Source organism: Photinus pyralis, unplaced genomic scaffold (genome assembly GCF_008802855.1).
Source record: "Photinus pyralis isolate 1611_PpyrPB1 unplaced genomic scaffold, Ppyr1.3 Ppyr1.4_LG3a, whole genome shotgun sequence".
Lineage (NCBI taxonomy): Eukaryota > Metazoa > Arthropoda > Insecta > Coleoptera > Lampyridae > Photinus > Photinus pyralis.
This window is the reverse complement of record NW_022170509.1, coordinates 12,498,805-12,517,840: the sequence shown is the minus strand read 5'-3', so window position 1 is coordinate 12,517,840 and position 19,036 is coordinate 12,498,805. Positions and strand designations below refer to the sequence as shown.

Sequence of the window (19,036 nt, the reverse complement as noted above, 5' to 3'; positions counted from 1 at the left end):
CAAACGTAAGATTGAGCTTATGGGCAATTGCTACAAATAAAATTGTATATGAATAATAATTAACGAGACTATACTACTTCGCAGAAAATCAAAGCGAAAATAGGAAATGCAAGTTTTCCTTTATAATCAACTCTTACAAAAAAAAGGGTTACAGAAAATGTCGCAGTTATTGTAAAAGAAATACATGGAGAAAGTACAATAACGGCGATAATACGAAGGAACAGGCTAAAATTACTAGGAACTTAGTGAGAATGCGGCGAGAACGAACACAAAAGATCACCAGGAAATATTTTCAAAATTAGGAATATGACAAACATTTATAGAGGGCTAACACTAAACAAGTCGTGGACATAAAGTAAAACCATAGATGGTAAAACCTTGTAAAACATAAACATAAACAGTATAAGTCAAGATGTGCAATTAGAACTACGACATTTCGTAAATGCTAGGTATATGATATAAAACTTTGTACAATCTGGAAGTGATCATTGCTCAAATCTACGGAAAATAGAATTTCAGCTATTTAAGTTAATTAAATGAAATTGGTTCCGTTTTAAAAGCTAATTGTCCATTTTCCTCCCAAGTTCTACGAGTATAGGAGGGGTGTAAATTAAGTAGGTATGAGGCGGATGCTTTAAATATTTATTATTTATGATTACAATTCGTTACTGTGTCTTTGAAAATAGTACCTCTAAGAAACGTTAACCTCCTTTGATACGACAGGAATTTGTTTACTCACCAAAAATTCATTTTTTTGTGTTTCTGGTCCGTGCCAGTAATGCAAGTTCCAAGAAAGGAGTTTCATGTTCAATCGATGCGTTTTTGTTTTGTGGAAGTTTTGTTAGAACCGTCTTCGCATATATTATTTTTGATCCACAATCCATGGAAGGAAGTTTTATGAATGGGTTGTTTGATTTAAATTCAAATTCCAATCAGTCTGACAAGGACAATCAATGGTTTGAACGAACCAGATCTCGGATTCTGTCGACATTTTCATCGGTTTTTGCAGTTGAAGGCTTTCTGCTGCGTGTTTCATTCTTGATTCTATACCGACTCGTCCTTATGATTTATGAAAAGCCTTCAATCGTTGAGTGCTTCAATCACCGACAAAACATTGTCTCTCTTAGTTTGCTGAAGTTTTGCAAAGGTTTCCGTTGCATTGTACCCAAGAATGAAGTAAATTAATGTCAATCATTTTTAAAACGATGTACAAAAAGTAACTTTACAAGAAAAATGATACAGCCGCATGAAGACTGAGTTTGAATCTGTATTGTGCGCGTTAAAACATGTCCACCTACGGCTCCTCAAAGTTTTACACGCCTAGGGGTTCCATATAGCCCCCGCTCATTACTTAATTTACATACCTCGTATATAGTAGATATCAGTGCTACGATATGTTTGAGAAGTTTCAGATAGACTTGTTCATCTCTGTGCATCCTGTTGAAATAATGACTACTTAAATAACCAACTAAATAACAGATCACACCCAATGCTGCTGGAGAAAATGTTCCACCCCAAGACGCATCGCTTGGAAAGTGATTCAGTAGGAGTTAACTAGCTCAAAATCGGTATACCTATACTTATGTGGAAGACATTCTTCCTAGAATAAACGATCGAGAAAATGCCCCCCCCCCCTCCCGATTACTACACGCAAAATCCATGCGTCTTCTGAGATGAGAAACATCATTAAACTAGATGTGATTCTACCCTCTGTACCTTTTTGTAGAGCTCCTTGGAGTCTGGCACGGTACCTTCTGAAATTTGTTCAATTTCCTCGCAGTACCTTCTCCATGAGTCACGTTTTGCCTTCCTTATATATTCGATATGAACCCCATTCCCCCGCAGTCGAGACAGTCCCTCGTGCCACCAGTGCACTTCAGTTGAGGTTCTCCACATGCCTCATAGACACCTTTAATGGCCTTGACTCCTACGTTATTGTGTTATTGACTCCTGCGGGACAGTTTCAGATTCACCTTTTTAGGTTCTCTCAATAGAGTTCCCAATTGGTGGTTCTCGGATTTGTATATACGGCTACAGTCGCTTCATTTACTCCAATGACTGGGTTTGATGTCGAGCCGCCCTCCTTTCACTCTCAGGCTTCGTATTAGCCTTTTGTAGGAGGAGGATCAGATGTCAAGGATGAGCTTTTTTCGCCTCTGGCCAGTCATTGGCAAACAATTGATAAAATTGGTTTTGAATTGGTTGATCACCCGTCCTTTTCTGCTGATTTGGCACAAATTTTCGACAACTCGTGCAGTATGTGGAGTGGTTTCGAGAGTGGTTTGCAGACCAAGATTTTTTCTGCAAAGTGTGTGACTATTTGAAGATTGTGTTGAATAAATTAAACATTATTTTAAAATAATGTTGCGTTTTATATATGGTAGGCCCGATACACCTCGTATATATAACCGAGGTCTTAACTACTTCAAATGTTTTCGTTTGGTCTTTGTTAAAATATAACCAAGTTGGAGACGGTGGATTTAAAAAGAAGCAATCGTTCCAATCAAGCGTAGATTTACTTTAATTAATTTGGAGAGCTGAAATCATTATTGAATAGCTCATAATTCCAGGACGCTAAAAGTGGCATTTTGGGCAACGACGATGGGGAAAAGTGCACGAATAGTACACGCGTGATGGGTGTATTTGAATATGGCTGAATTTCATGGATTAACTGTAGATTCACATTAAAATCAACAGGGTTTTCACGATGACCTCACCAGCGTTTCTGGGCAGACCAAACAGGCATGGCAAATCAACACTAAGTATATATAAAGCTGTGCTTTCAGTCGCGTAATAATGTGTCACCGCACATGGAACATGGTCCTTAATTTAATCATGCTGTCCGCCAGTTCTTCTCTACACGTTTTAAAATAAGTTTCATCCTATTTCAGAATCTATAAGCGTTGAAACCGTAGACATTTTTGAAGGCGAATGTACGGTTTTGGTCAGAAGTAATGTCCCTCGATTATCTCAAGTGTAGCACATAATTAATATACCGGATCTCCTGTGAGATTTGAGCTTCTTTTCAACATGAGGAAAATGCCTAACATTGAAATGAAATTGAACTAAATCACGGAGAAACTGACACATTGGTACTTTTTCTACAGTTGCAGTTTCTAAGGGAGGACATTACTTCTGACCACGACTGTACAATGTAGCGAAGGTTCGTCTCTTCCCTGTACCTACGATTATATCTTCTCCTTCTCGTTTAAAAGAATGCGGCCGAGAAATACGGTAATGTTTCTTTTGTTAATTAAAGCGAAGAAAATCGTTAAATGTATACGACAATCAGTGATTGTACTTTTTTAGAAAGGCGCCATCCAGATTTCAGAGGGAAATTCTCGATGCGTAAGGTTTTTATGAATACTTATAAATTTTATTATACAAAAGAATACATAATGTAAATAACATATTTAGGCGAATAGCCCAAACGTTAACCCCAATTTGCATAATGTATGTATAGCTCTTTTGTACAAGAAATCTGTACACATGGTAAGGGAGATTTTCTTTTTTCTGAACGGTTAAATATGTAAGTATTACTGAATAAACGTAGGTACATTATTTTAACAGTTCTTGGTGACAAGTAATAAATTGCGAATATTATCAATGTAGGTATAGCTACACGTAATTGTATTTGCTGAAACGAACACATTCGACATTGAATTAGTATTAGTGGATTAACGTTTCACTCATTCCATTAGCGCCCCGATTATTTCTACTGTATGCTCACTTCACGTGTATAATTTAAATTTTCTATTTTCATCTTCATTAAAAGGAGCGAAGGGAAATTACTCGGATATATGCTACATATTTGTTTTGTGTTTCATCACTTATAAAAGTGAACTTCCCAGTACTAACTTTTAAATGGGATTTAAAAAGCATAGGTATATCGATAATGGATCAACTTTATCTAATAAGGGATGCTTTCCTCCAGGCGGAGAGAAACCAATGCAAATGAATAATGATTTCTTATTAAGGTAGCGGAAAAATATCAAATATATGTTTTTAATTTAGGAGGGTGAACGATTAGTGTAATTTAAATATAAAACAACTATCAGATAAAATAATAAATTTCTTATTTTTATCCATTGTATAAGCATACTTATTAAAATAGGGAGGTCTTTTAATCACCATTGCATTGAAAAACTTCAATTAGAAGCAACAAGTAGGCCAGTAAATTAATCAATTACGTTTGAACGCTTTTCATAGCAGACAAAATAATACTTAATCATTAAAGTTAAGTATGATGAGAATACTTATAATTTTTGCTTCCTTTTGAAATGGTTGATTAGACATTTATGTAAGATTTCCATTAAGATACACTTATAGTCTATAGAGGGATGTGTTTGCCTAGGAAACCTTTTTAATGCTTTTTCAGATGCTTGTAGAGATTTACTTCTTTATACTTTTTTAAGATTACTTACCGTATTTTATACCTCTTTTATGTTTGGTATGAAAAGAGTAATTGAAATATTATTCAATATAGGTACTAAGCCTGTAGATACTATTTATACCCTTGCACGTCAATATATAAAGAGGCATTTAATTTTTTATGTATATACGAGCTTAGGTCAATCAAATCCTTTAGCTAGACGCACGCAAATGAGTCACAAAAAGTAAAGAAATGACATCGGGGGAAAGAAGTACTTGTGTATCTATCACATCTGGAGTTCCACAGGGTTCTATCCTGAGTCCCACCTTGTTTGTCGTATTTGTGAACGACTTTCCATCATTTATTTCTGGTAAATGTAAAAGTGACGAAATATTTGTAACATGTTACGCGGATGATACTAACATCCTAATTAAATCTGGAAATAAAGAATCCTTGGCAAATAAAACTCAATTCATTTTTGATAGATGTACATGGTGTAAAGATAAAATCAGTTATTTATTAATCATAGCAAGACCAGTGTTATTCACTTTACGCATACTCGAAATCCTGCCGGTGTTATTTCAATTTTGGGCCAACCGTGCACTTCGTCTACCAAAATATTAGGACTAACTCTTGACTCTCACCTTCGTTAGTCCCCGCATGTAGATACTGTCTGCCTGAAACTTCAAAAATGTTGTTACACTCTTAGTGTTTTAAAAAATATGTATATGCAGTCGTGAAGTATTATTGATGGTATACCACTCCTACTTTCACTCTCACGTGAGATATAATATTATCAATTGGGGCTATTGTCATAGCGTGGAAAGAATCCTGAGTCTTCAGAAGCGTGCAATACGCATAATATGCAACTTAGGCTACAAACAATCTTGTAGAGAATACTTTAAGGAGCTGAGAATCATGACTGTGGTGAATACTTACATATTGGAAATTTATTCATACGTTTACGCACACAAATCAATTTTCAAAACCGCTGATCATACCTATAACACTAGAAATAAAAAATTAATACAAGCAACATCCCACAAGACATCACTTTTTGAGAAGAACTTTTGTTACAACGCAACTAAAATTTTTAACTCGCTATCACGTTTTATTAATACATCCTCGAAAAAAATAAACTATAAACAAAATTTAAAAGAATTATTGGTGTCAAATTGTTTTTATAATATGGAGGAATTCTATCAATTTGTAAAACCTTAGTTTAAAACGTATTTGGCTTATTGTAAATCTTTTGACGTTTATTTTAGTGCTTTCGCAAGAACCGCACTAAAATACTAATAAATATTATGGTCGGTGTTTCTTGTGAGAACTCAGGTCTAGCCTGGTTAACTAATCGCACGGATTAAAATCAAGTAACGATTAGTGTCTGTGTCTGGTGAAGTTATGTAGGGTCCTAAAAAAAATAAAAGAAATAAATAAATAAAATAAAAATTCACACCATCACATTGGAAATCTAGAGATAGTATGTATTTCATACTTACCAACATAGCTATTGATGGGCACAATAGCCAACGCTATCAGGAAAGAGGAAAACAAAACAAACAAAAAAATCATTATAATAATTCCTGTAATTTTATTAAATGTTATATTATTATTATTATTATTACCTAAGTTTTGCGAACCTCCGCTCCTGTGGGATTAAAATATAAGCTTTGAGTGAAGGAATTCCTTCACTCAAGGATATAAGTAAGTATCTTACAGAGGTTTGTTTTTTTCTTGACTGTGTTTAAGTTTTCTTGACCTTTTTCCTGAAAATAACTATGCCCATTGGATTGATAAATCCCATTTTTGTTTGTAGAATTAGCAAGGAATGAACCATTTTAACAATGATAAATTTTTCTCAAAGTTCTTGCTGTTAATGACACATTGGGATTCAGGTTTCTTCTTCTTCTATAGTGCTTTTTTACAAGGACTATTTAATTTAATTATGATCACTTAACCTTTTACTTTCAAAATCGAATGCGATGATCCTTGTTGAGCAGAAATTTAGTCCTCCAGGAACAAGCAAATATAAAGGAATCCGAGCACATTATAGACATGCACATAACCACTTTTTGTCTGAGTTGAACCATTTCAATAAAATGCTTTTTCAGTTAAATTATAGGAACGTACAAGCATACTGTTCGAAAACTACTTGCCACCTAGGTGCAGAAAAATTATGTTGTTATTTATGAATGCAATGCATCTTGAAAAACGACGAAAAAAATCTTGATTTGATAACTCAAAGCGTAGGTACAACAAGGTTGAAGTCTCTGGACTCGCATGTGTTCAAAAATGCCACGTCTTTCAATGAAAGTACTGTAACAGCAACAAATTTATCAAATAAGTGTAAGTCTAATCAGGGCCAGCTCGAGGCAAAAGTTACGTGTAAGCAAGCACTAAAATTTGCGCCTCTGCTCGCCTCGCTAAGGCCTGAATAAAGGGAACTTTTGGCAAGCATGTTTTTAAAAATGAAATAGTTTTCGCCTTAAGGCGAGTAACTTTAGCGCATTTTCTATAAATTCATCAGTACTTCCGGACAGGTCATACAACGGACTATTTGTGTGTACAAAGGAAAATAAGTTATGGCATAAATATTCTTATAAATAAGAAACTTAAGATTGCGTAGTTTGCGCATGCACACACCTGATGTTTAAAGTATGCGATATGTTTGTCTTTACTAGAAGAATCTCTGTTTAAAATAAAAAATCTCTATAAATAAGAAAGTTGACATTGCGTAGTTTGTGGTTAAAATTTTAAAGAAATATCTCCGTAAATAAGAAAATTGAAATCGCGCAGTTTGCAAATCACATTTTTAATCGGCAAGATTTTTCTGGGTTGCAGTGCCAGAGCTATTAGCTACCAAATGTAAAAAGAATGAACTACATATCTTGAAAACGTAGAAGTAGTTAAGGCCTCGGATGGACAGACGGACGGAGAAAGTGGCCATAATAGTCCAACATGAGTTGGAAAATGTGCTAAAAATACAGGTTGTTAATTAATGTGATAATTGTTTCAAATTTGACTTGACTTGAATCTCTACAATAAAGTATCAAAATAGTTGGCCGCAATATATAGGGTGTTGCATTTTCTTTGTCACCCGGTATAACAAAAACGACGGCTTTTAGGCCATGCATATATTTGCATTTTTTCTTATTTTGACGAGTATCGCCCCCTGAAATATCTGCATGAAATTAATTAACACCCTGTATAGAGGTTCATTTATTACTAGCAAACTTCGTACCGCCTATTCAGCTAAATGGATATCACTGAAAAATTTATGTAGGCACTCTAAAAATACCTATACTGTTAACATTCACAAAATATGTGGTATTTCTTTAAATTGTAATTTGAAATACTCAAAATGCTATAGGAATATTTTTGGAGCACTGAGAAACCTTTGTTTGTACCGAAATTGCCTTTGAAAATCCTTGGTTGTAAAATTTCCTTCGAAATTCCTGTATTTTTTAGAAATTCTTTAATATTCAGAACCATGAAATTTAACAGCTCCATTGTGGTACAAAAGGTAAGAAATGGGCTATTGGGATTGTTCTCATAACTTATAAAAGTTACCGTATGATTACTGTATCAGAAATACTTTCCCGAAACCCAAAATTTCAGTATTGGAGAATGGAAATAAATAAAAGTTTCAAAATTGGGAGATTGAAGTGTGCACAAGCAATATTTTTCATTTAGATCACGCACAAAATTTTTCGTTATTTTATTGCTATTTCAAAAAAGTAATTATTTCTTATATACTACTCAATCTCATCAATATATTAATGTGTCTAATGAGATACTAAGGAGTTCACATAATTAACCTTTATTTAACCCCTCATAGGACTCGTTATGGAAAATGCTCCCCGGTATCTATAGAACAGTGGACGCATTTCATTGTGAAAAATCATGTAAAGAGAACAAATTGCGAAAGAATTGATCTCAGCGGTTTATTTCCTTAACCGGAAGTGACATTTGTTTAAAAAAATTGTTCTATGTAAAATATACGGTACATATTAGGTGAATGAGATTTGGTTCAGAGATTGCCCTGGGAACGTGGTGCTCCGTGCTACATACGATAAAATACTCGTGAAGTACGCAATTACCAAAGAAGTACGGCCAACCATTTGTAGCCCTTGATGGTTATAGAAATGGACCAACAACGACGTGTGTCAGGCCAATTGGGACCCACAGTGCAATTTAACTCTTCAATAATTTTGACTCACTTTATAAATACTTACACATTGCGCCTAAACCACTGCCCCAACAAAAAAATGTGATTGATAGTTCTTTTGACTTCGATGCTCTAAGTTAAGGCATTTCTGGGAATCAAACATTTATTCCTTAGTTTAGCAATTTTTGTTCATTCAGAAACCGCTTAGATCAATTCTCTTGCAATTGGTTCACGGTCATACTACAAAATGATTCCACTATAGCATGCTTAGATGATCTAAGATAGCATATGCTGCATTGCTAACTTACTCTGTAGGAATTTCACTTTTTTTGGTGTCCTTACTTAGAGAAAACTCACTTTGCTAGTGTGAATTCAGAATTAGTAATTGTTGGTTACTTTTTTTAATGGTATAAACTTTATTTAATTGTCGGCACTTACGCAATACTTTTTTTGTAGCATATTATTTTTTTTATTCATCACTATGTATATTATACTATAATGTAGAAGGGTTATCTTTAAATAAATAAATTGGAAGCTGAAATTCTGAAATATGTTTATTGTCGTAGAAGATCTGCAAAAAGACCAATCCGCGATTCTGAAGCGAAAATTCGAACAATTCGAAGAATCAAGGCTGTACAAGCAGGAACCATGAAACGGAGTCAGCAGGACATTATTCAGGGAAGATGTGAAAACATACCTAATTAAAACTGGACTACGATTTACGCCCCCCTTTCAATTTTCAGAAGATGACATTCTTACGAAGTGTGCAATGCCTTTTTGCGTTTAACCTTCGTCATTTCAACGTCCGAATATCCCTTTGGTCGTTTTGTAGGTTCCATTGTGTGTTATCTACCTAAGTAGGTAGTAACTTACATAGACTAATTAACTAGGTCTATGGTAGTAATAGTAAGTACAAGAACTTTAAACTGTATTTAGAAATTTCTTCTTGTAAATTATCTTCTTTTATTTAGTAAGTAACAGAATTGTAATGGATTGGTGGTTTGTTACGAATTTCAGGGGGTGTTTCCAAAAAAAAGAAAAATACTTCAATGAACTAGAAAATTAATTTCTGAAGATTTACGCCTTTAAGCAAGCAAAGAATGGTAAGTAATGTTGGTTGCCTACTGTTTTATCATTTGACCATTATGAGAATGATTTTGTAGTAAAAATGTGTGTAGTGGTGTATGAATAATGGTTTGTGTATACTAATCCCATCCTGATTGTTCTTGTCATATGTAAATTGTCATTCGCCATATTTATTGATGATAACTAAACGTAAAACGTCAACGTTAGAAAATATATAAAACAAATAATAAATCGAATGTTAGGTGATGTTTTTGTATGATCAGCGTGTATATAAACGTTTGTCTCTAGAATAGGTGATAAAATGAACCGTAGTGAAGGTCTCGTGCAACGAAAAAACGTTCTAAGAGAAAGTAATAATGATGGTTCCTCTAAAGATTTACAAGGCTCAGATAAAAAAGATGAGCGCGATGAGGAAGTTGATGACGGAGATTCGAAGGAAACGCGATTGACACTAATGGAGGAGGTTCTGCTGCTCGGCCTTAAAGATAAAGAGGTTCGGATAATTTTTTTCAAAATTTAACCTCAAATCTCTTTTTCAAAGGGCTACACCTCCTTCTGGAACGATTGTATATCGAGCGGGCTTAGGGGATGTATTTTAATTGAATTAGGTTTACGTGGACGAGTCGAATTGGAACGAGCCGGCATGAGGCGAAAAGGACTTTTATCACGTAAACTCGTGCTAAAGAATGACAACCCCACCGGTGACGTTCTATTAGATGAAGCACTAAAGCATTTAAAAGAAACCAATCCTCCTGAAACAGTCCAAAGTTGGATTGAATACCTGAGTGGTGAGTAGCCGCAGGTTCGCTTATTTAACGCTTGACTCTTTCATTACCTATACCTTCTTAAGCAATGTTAATTCTTACTAGTGATGCCGCATAGTACTTATGTGGAGATTAACACAGAGGAAGTTTACTGGTGTAAGTTTAAATTGTTTTTATTTACTAAATAACTAGATTTTTTGTTTTATTTGTCCTTAATTTGTAAGAGGATGGGGTGTCACTGAAAAGTCAACCAGAACCAGGGATATTCAATGTGGTAGCTCAGTATATACCTAAATATGTCACAAGAGCACCCCGTTATCTCACTAGCACAATAAACTAAATATCAAAAAATTAATAAAGCATTTATTTTTCGAGGGACATCAAACAATTTTGTATTTTAATGTTTTCTTAGCATCTCCCTGTGAAGAGAGAGTTTTCCATTTCTCCCCACCTGTATAAATAGAATTCTGTTCCGATAAGTGAAGCAAGGTCAGGTGACACAAAACATCTAAATCAACTTTATAATATCTTTATTTGAACAGAAAATACAGAGGAAAATACCTTGAACTAACTACAAAAAAGTAAAACAAAAACGCTAACAAACCACAATAAAAGTTTTAAGAAAGCGTACACGTTTCAACAGCTAAGCTACCATATCAGTGAACAATTGGTTTGACATTTATGTAGACCGTATGTAGGTGGGGATGGTGTAGCAAGTCATTGTATACTTTTGGGGAATCGTAAAAATATACTGAGATTCCCTACAGAAATTCCTTTTGGCTCGATGTAGGTAGATTTCTTTCCGCCGTTGTGTTCCAATATGGTGGAATTGGCTGATTCACGAACTTGACATATTTATGAGTTACATCAACTCTTAAAGTTTGGTCGAAATTGGTTCACAATTACGAAAGTTAGAGTGTTTCTTGGAAGTGATATATATAAAGCTATAAATACGAGTATACTGGTAGGTAGATAGAAATCAACCTAAAATGATATAAATATTTTTGAGGGTAAGTAAGTAATAAACTCCCAGGTGATTTTTTTGTACATTTATTTTACAGTTCTTCAATTGTTTTTGTATTACTTCTTAAAATATATCTACAACTGCGTATATTCGCATGCTCCAATATTTGTCCACTAGTTTTAGATATTTTTGTAATTCGTCTTCCTTATTGGCAACTATCAACCAAACAAACATATATATTTATTTATGAATCTTCATCTATGAGGTTTAAGGTTTAGTCACAAAACTGTCCAACAGACAAAGAAATTGTAACGAGATACATACTAACAATTAAGTATGTAAGAAAAGTTAAGAGGGATAGAAGATAAAAATAATTATTTTTCAAAATAAATAAAATTTATTATCAGCAACCATGGTATTAGGGTGTTTTTCACTACGCAAAAAAAATTTCAACTGCATTTCTTGGCTGGACAAGTAAAAGTCGCGCTTGCGCAAATTGAACAACAAAAATCGTATGTGTGCATGCGGGTTTCAGCTTCGTTAATTATTATTCCAAAGAAATTTTTATGGATACATACTTGTAATATTAGTGAATATGGCGGTTTGTTTATGTGTCACAACCAGATTTGTTTCTGCATCTGCGTTTAGGGAGTGGCTAGACAAAGTCATTAATTAACACTGTTATTGTTCCGCAAACTCTTGCAATTTTGGAAGCAACGTGTTGGATTCTCAGTATAATTAGTAAAAATGTCGTTTAATCATCAGGGCCTATATATTTATTTGGTTTTTTTGGTCTATTGTAAAAATTAGTTATAAACTTTGTATTCTTCTTGCAGGAGAAACTTGGAATCCTTTGAAACTGCGATACCAATTGAAAAACGTAAGGGAACGCCTCGCAAAGAATCTTGTAGAAAAAGGTGTTCTTACCACTGAAAAGCAAAATTTTCTTCTGTTCGATATGACCACCCATCCATTAACAGATAACGTTACAAAGTGCAGACTAGTGAAAAAGGTATCGAACTAGATACTGTGTGTTTAAACAATGAAACCCCAACGTTTTTAGATACAAGATGCTGTTCTGAGTAAGTGGATGAACGACCCACAACGGATGGATAAAAGGATGTTGGCGTTGATATTTTTAGCCCACGCGAGTGACGTTTTAGAAAACGCTTTTGCACCATTAAATGATGATGATTATGAATTAGCGATGCGAAGAGTTAGGGAATTGCTCGATTTAGATTTTGAACAAGAATCGGTTAAACCGAATACCACCGAAGTTTTATGGGCTGTATTTACCGCCTTCACTAAGTAATATTTGATATTTGGGATTTAGTCTTTTATAGGCATGTCTAGCATTTCCAAAACTGGCCTTAGTTTGGAAAATGTTGTGTTAGAGCGTTATTATCCTTGTTAATTGAAACACAATTACCGACATCACGATCATGTCTATGCTGAAGACTGTTTCCCTATTAGGTAGAGTGTTCGGTGCAGTAATTTTTTCCACTTGTTTACCCAATAAAAGTAAGTGGTAAGTAGCCTTTAGTTGAAGTGGTTTGAAAAGCATCAGATATGTTACCTTTCACCACCTTGTTTTAAATTTAACTAATGGTTAATTACCATGGAAACAAATGTATTCACATTGTAAATTGTCAATGAAATTATGTGAAGGTGATTAATCTTTCGGTTCCGTTAATTTACATATATTATGCAAGACAATCTTGTGAAAACAATGACTTTTTTCGATTTTAATTGCAAATGTAATCATGGACAGTGTGATTTTTTTATTATCCAAGCAATAAGCAATGAAAGTGCATTATGCTTGACAGGAAAATGACCGAGCACTCCAACTTTTTCCTGAAGATTTTTATAAGTGAAACTAACTACAATTATCTGTATTACATTTTAAAAAAATTAAATACATATTTATTATTTTGTATATAAATTTAGCTCGTTCCATTATAGATACCTACTTATGTTTTAAGTCTACATTTTAAATATCATAATTTTATTTACCTATGTTATTAATGTGAAATAAATACATGTATATATGTACTTACCAAGTGTGAATGAATTATTTTTTTAGAATGCTAATTTGTATTTTATAATTTTTAAAATTTGCAATTTATCAGTATACCATGATTGTTCATTTGTTGACACTTGGTATAAAACTTGGCAAATTACAAACATTCTTAATTCATGTTTTATTACTGGTCTATCTTCCTGTAATTACCGTTTTAGCTTAAAAAATGATGATGTATAGTTTCTGGTAAATCTGAAATGTGCAGACATCACAAAAAACTTCTTTCGTCTGTGGCAAGTTTTTTACTATTTTTTTGTGTTTATAAATTAAAGGTCGTACACAAAAAATGTTGGAAATGGACGATCTTGACATCTATCTGTTTGCATTTTTCACTTAATCCGTTAAATGGAAAGAAAAACATTTCTCTTTTTTAAATTGAATATTCTTGACCGTCGTTTTTTTTTTAGATCTGATCTATTACAATAACTTAATTTGTCTGATCATACAATTATGCCTTGTTTGTGTTTTTTGCAAGTCCAAACTTATTAAGAAATGTCATATTTTGGACGACTGGAGGCAAGACTATGTACTCGCTGCTCATTTAAACATTTGGTCTATGTATTATATAAGCACTGTCGGCAATTTGTATTGTCGCGCTCGCTTGCAACTGGAGGTATTCTCTCCTGCTATTTGAGCGCACCCTGCAGTGATATTTCTTGTTTGTGGAGCGATTTTTCTCTAATTTTAACAGTCCTGCCATAGAACGCATATTTTACAATTACGGCGTGCGCCAATAGTAACTTTTTTGTGGGGCGATTTAAAATAAGTTGTTCCATTGAAAGAAAATATAATGCACTATTCAAAAATTTGGTGCGCTCCTGCGCAATAGTAACTTATTTGTGGAGCAATTTTCCTCCAATTTTAACAGAGGGTTGATGTTATCAATATATCGATTTTTTAACTCTATTGTTATTCGATATATAAAAAAAATTCCCACCCCTAGCTGGGAGTGTATCAGTTCGCCGTGAGAATTTTTTTTGTAAAACCACTTCCCGTTTCGCGGAAAATGTGTTTGTTGAGAGCAACTCGCGGCTGTGAAATTTTGTTGGGGGAATCGCCGGCCGATATTTTGTAATGCTTATGGGGGATGCTGCTCTAGGTAGAGTGTACGAGAGGTTTAAAAAGCGGAGAAATGACAATTGAAGATCAACTCTGTGCAGAACCCCCTTCAATGTCAAGAAGTAAAAGTGAAGAAAACGTGACAAAATCAATGCTTTCATTCGTTAAGATCGTCGCCGAGCCATATTGATCAACTATGCGAGATGTTTGCATGAAATATCAGGAAGAAAAGGGCAGATCTTTGACTGGTTCCTTACGTCATGACAACGCGCCGTCTCCGTAAAGCAGTTTTCAACCAAAAACGGCATGACATCGATTGTCCACCCCACTGTGAGGTAGATAAAACAAAAATCGCTAGGAGGCATAAGAACATCCCGATAAGTGAATTTCAAAAATGTTTTGAGCAATGGACACATGGTTTGAAGAAGTGCGTTGTAGTCAATGTAGAATACTTTGAATGTAATTAAAATTTGGTGTAAAAATAAAGATTATGAAATTTCCGTTTTTTGGGCCCCCTCTCATATACTGCACATTTCAAAAATTGGGTGCGCGCCTGCGCAATAGTAGCTTTCTGATTTGTAGAGCGATTTTCCTCAAAATTTAAAAGCAAATAATAATGTACATTTCAAAAATTTGGTACGCGCGCCTGCACCTCAGTTTTTTGTTTGTAGGTACGAAGTGCAGACGTTAAACAATACTATCGCTATCATCGTTTTATTCTGATTACTCAGCAAAGATTACTCTTTCCTCATACCTAAACCTTAGGCCAGGTTCATACTGAGGCGATATACGATATGAACAGATTCTTAAAATTCAAAGGTTCGTAGTCGCGCGATATCGTCCGCTGTATCGATGTATCATCGCAACATATCGCTTATTGACAGTTATAACTTATAAGTAGTGAACGTTTTGCGGATTTTTTAAACGTATAACATTCGTTTTTAAGATATATCTCGGAGTAATAAAAGTTTCACCATTTTGTTTCGGATAAACACAGTAGGTAAGTTGGATATGTAATTTTATACTGATATAATAGGAAACTACGATGGACAACGCTGGTGACCTAAATAGGATAGTGGACAAATTCATCCAGTTTTAAAGGTAATGAAGAGGTAAATTACGTTGGAAATTAATAATACCATGTGTATACATCTTATGTATATACAATGATAATAGTAAATGAACGTGATTCGTACTTAATTCAAGTGAATAATTGAAATGAAATGAAGTTTATAATTTTGGTTTCAGATTTTATGGATGAAATACTAATTAAAATTGAAAGACCGAAAAAAATACATCAAAGAATAGAGGCACTACAAAAAGGTCGCTGGATGGACTTGAGTAGGTATGCAAAATCTGAGGACCGCATTCTGCCAGTTGATCCAATTTCAGAAAAGCTTGTAGATTAACAGTTAAGATGTTGCCGGAAACCCTATTGGTCCAATTTTGTTTTATACCCTCTTCTCCATTGTGAGTAAGTTGATTAACTGCATGTTATATATCTATTTTGATGATTATTTTAGTGAAGATTATTAGTTTTTTTAAAAAATAAATAGACATAGTTAAAAGTTGACAAATCAAATTAAAACAGAAATTAATAATAATTAATTAAGATGATGCAAAGGACTTATCCAAGAGAAAATTATTAATTATGAACAAAAGCAAATATAAATATACATACTTGAAAGAAATGCAAATAATCAATGATACACATTTTTACAATCGCTATTTATACACTTGCGAATCAAATACAAAGGAATGTATGTGAGAGAAACATGTAGCTTTAAATGCTTCGAAAATTTATGTTATTGATGGTATGGCGCTTGTTCATCAAATTCAATTACATATATTTAAAACCTTTGGTTATTTTGCCGTTAAAAAAAATTTATCTACACAAGTAAGAACATTGACATTGCGCAATCCGCAATGCGCACATTTAATTTTCACTATATGCAATGTTAGCCCTAACTAAAAGTTAAAATTTCTAAGAAATATCTCAATAAATATGAAAGTTTGGTGTTGCCGCCGAGATCACACATGAGCGGATTTGATTTTCACACTATGCTTCTTCAAAATAAATATCTCTGTAAGGGCCGGTTGCACAAACGTAGTTTAAACCTCGTTTAAATTAACGCAATGAATTAAGACATATGATTAGTGGAAATTTGACAAAACGTCAAATTTCAACCAATCCTAGACTTTAATCCATTGGTTAATTCCAAGCGAGGTTTAAACTGTCTTTGTGCAACCGGCCCTAAATAAGAAAGTTGACGTTGCGCAGTTCGACCATGCGCATATTAAATTTATGCTATATACCAATGTTTTTTTTACTTATGGTTTAAATTTGAAAGAAATATCTTCATAAATAACAAGGTTGGCATTTAGCAATCTTGCGTATGGTCACATTTAATTTATGCAATGTTTATTTTTACTAGAAGCGTCTACGATTAACATTTTGAAGAGATATCTTCATAAGTAACATAAGTTGGTATTTGGCAGTCTACGCATGCGCACATTTGATTTTTAGTATGTGCGATATGTTTGCCTTGAAAGTTAACATTATGCGACTTGTTTTTCTTAATTAGAAGATGGTTAAAAATTCCAAGAAATACTTTCATAAATAAATTGAAAAATTAATTGTGAGAAATGTACAAAAATAAAAAGTTTAATGAGTCAATAAATAACTACACCTTCAGTTACAATTTAACACCCTTAATGAAGTAAGAAAACCACATAAATCCGGTCATCGCAGATAAACTAAACCATGTTATTATGTACGATAAATGTTCATTGCGCAATGCGATTCTTGTTTGGCCACCAATAGGCCCACCCTTGACATCGCAGGTATCTACAGCATCCAAGAAAATGGGATCGGCTCCCGTTACATCACACATCTGATTTAAATCCCTAAAAATACACAATTAACGCCCCATTATAATAGTAAGTAGTGTTACCTGTAGAACCAAACATTTGCGAGAGGTTTATTTGCTGGCACAAACTGTGGTCTATTCTCGTGAAGGCGAACGACACCCACTAGATCGATTACTCCTTTTATTTGACCTAGAGGACGGGTTGCAGGATCCTTATTTTTAGTAGAAACCCACCCACGATTTACCAAAACTGTCGTGCTATAAATAATGATGTAACGTAAAGGAACTCGAGTGCTGCATAATACTCACTCTCGATTTTCCAACTTGAAGGGGGTTATAACTAAATAACCTTGTGTATTACTTTGCTTCGTAAAAAGAGAACTGGAACTAACTGCGTCGCCATGATGAAGTAAGGAGCGTGGACCTATATAAAGTTCTTTGCTATGATCAAATTCTCCTCTAATGTGAATAGGATAAAATTCTAGTTCACTTATTTCATCTATGCTATAAAAACCCTGTTAGCTGGAATAACACTAGCAGTTTGATACCTTTGCGGAAGTTCTACAGCAGTTGCGTTAGTCCTTTTCTCAAGCTCGGCAATTAAAGATTCTTTCCATCGTTTACGTTGCACTTGCCAAGTACCTAGCGCGAAAGTACTACTCGGTATTACCTAAAATTAAAACGATACAGCCAAAAAAGTTTTGTAGTCTACAAAAGTACAAACCAATAAAAACCAGCCCAAAGGCCCAATTTCCTTCTGTTTATTTATTTTGAAGGTTTTTGAGTAATTACGGGATGCATTTTGGAAATTAGCTCGAAGTTTAAGCCCTAATTTCAACGTTCTTTGAGAAAAATGCAAAATACTTGACATTTTAAAGGTTATGGTTATTTTGAATTTTGACTAATTTTTAAGGTTGTCGGTAACTAAATATACGTCGACGGTTGCTTATGTTCATTGTTCAATCACTGGGCTTATCCATACTTGTCTTCACCGTAACACTGTATATTTATATTTATTAGTATGCAATGACCGTAGTATAATTGAATTGACGAAAACAGAACATAATTTACTATTTGAGAGGATTTCTTTTTCAATACCAAGTTGAGTGTGTATTTAATTACGAAGTTGTATGTATCTATTCACAAAGGGAACCTGACGAGGTAATACTTTCACCCCAAAGGCCCATTGTGCCTACTCCCTTTTCTTCGCAACTAGGTTCAGAGCCTGTTCCTCTAAATAAAGGATAGGGCCCTGTTTAGCTTTTTAGTTGCTTCACTATCCCCTGTGTCAGATTCAGATACCTCTGGTCAAGGAGCTGATGTCTGTCTCTGATCAAGATTCAAGGCGTCACAGAGACAGACCACATGCTCTGTAATTTCATCTATCTAGCCAGAGAACCCGCACGTGGGCTCCTCTACAAGCCCAATGTTATGCACCATCCAGTGTCCCTTGAGGAATCCGATATATGATCTTCGCCTAATCTGGCCTCTATTTCGTTTTAGAAGTTTTAAGAGACCCATATTTGCCGAGGAGTTCAAATAAGAAAACCCTGAACTTAGTTACCACTGAGCCTGGAATTGAATGGTCGCCCAGTGTTTAAGTCTGGTCCCGGCAACGGAGAGGGAAACAACAACCCCCCTAATGCCTTCGCGACCCATCTCTTTCGCTC

The 19,036-nt window shown here is 34.4% G+C and overlaps 2 protein-coding genes across 4 annotated transcripts; one reads left to right on the top strand and one right to left on the bottom strand.

Annotated features, from left to right (window-relative positions):
* The first annotated feature begins 9,725 nt into the window (after nucleotides 1–9,725).
* LOC116165756 (Golgi phosphoprotein 3 homolog sauron) lies at nucleotides 9,726–12,878 on the top strand. Of its 3 annotated transcripts, none has more exons than XM_031480423.1 (5): nucleotides 9,726–9,866; nucleotides 9,923–10,122; nucleotides 10,171–10,417; nucleotides 12,194–12,369; nucleotides 12,421–12,878. In XM_031480423.1, the coding sequence occupies exons 2-5, from the start codon at nucleotides 9,931–9,933 to the stop codon at nucleotides 12,667–12,669; spliced, it is 864 nt and encodes a 287-aa protein (XP_031336283.1). In that variant the 5' UTR covers nucleotides 9,726–9,866; nucleotides 9,923–9,930; the 3' UTR covers nucleotides 12,670–12,878. The 3 variants fall into 3 exon arrangements, with proteins under 3 accessions (XP_031336283.1, XP_031336282.1, XP_031336281.1); XM_031480422.1 differs by having other exon boundaries at nucleotides 9,753–9,866; nucleotides 9,918–10,122; XM_031480421.1 differs by having other exon boundaries at nucleotides 9,777–10,122.
* A 4,265-nt stretch (nucleotides 12,879–17,143) lies between these two features.
* LOC116166272 (surfeit locus protein 1) lies at nucleotides 17,144–18,388 on the bottom strand. The gene is made up of 5 exons (XM_031481152.1): nucleotides 18,091–18,388; nucleotides 17,915–18,036; nucleotides 17,676–17,870; nucleotides 17,451–17,624; nucleotides 17,144–17,403 (listed from the first exon to the last, which is right to left on the bottom strand). The coding sequence occupies exons 1-5, from the start codon at nucleotides 18,235–18,237 to the stop codon at nucleotides 17,193–17,195; spliced, it is 849 nt and encodes a 282-aa protein (XP_031337012.1). The 5' UTR covers nucleotides 18,238–18,388; the 3' UTR covers nucleotides 17,144–17,192.
* Between the last annotated feature and the right edge of the window lie 648 nt (nucleotides 18,389–19,036).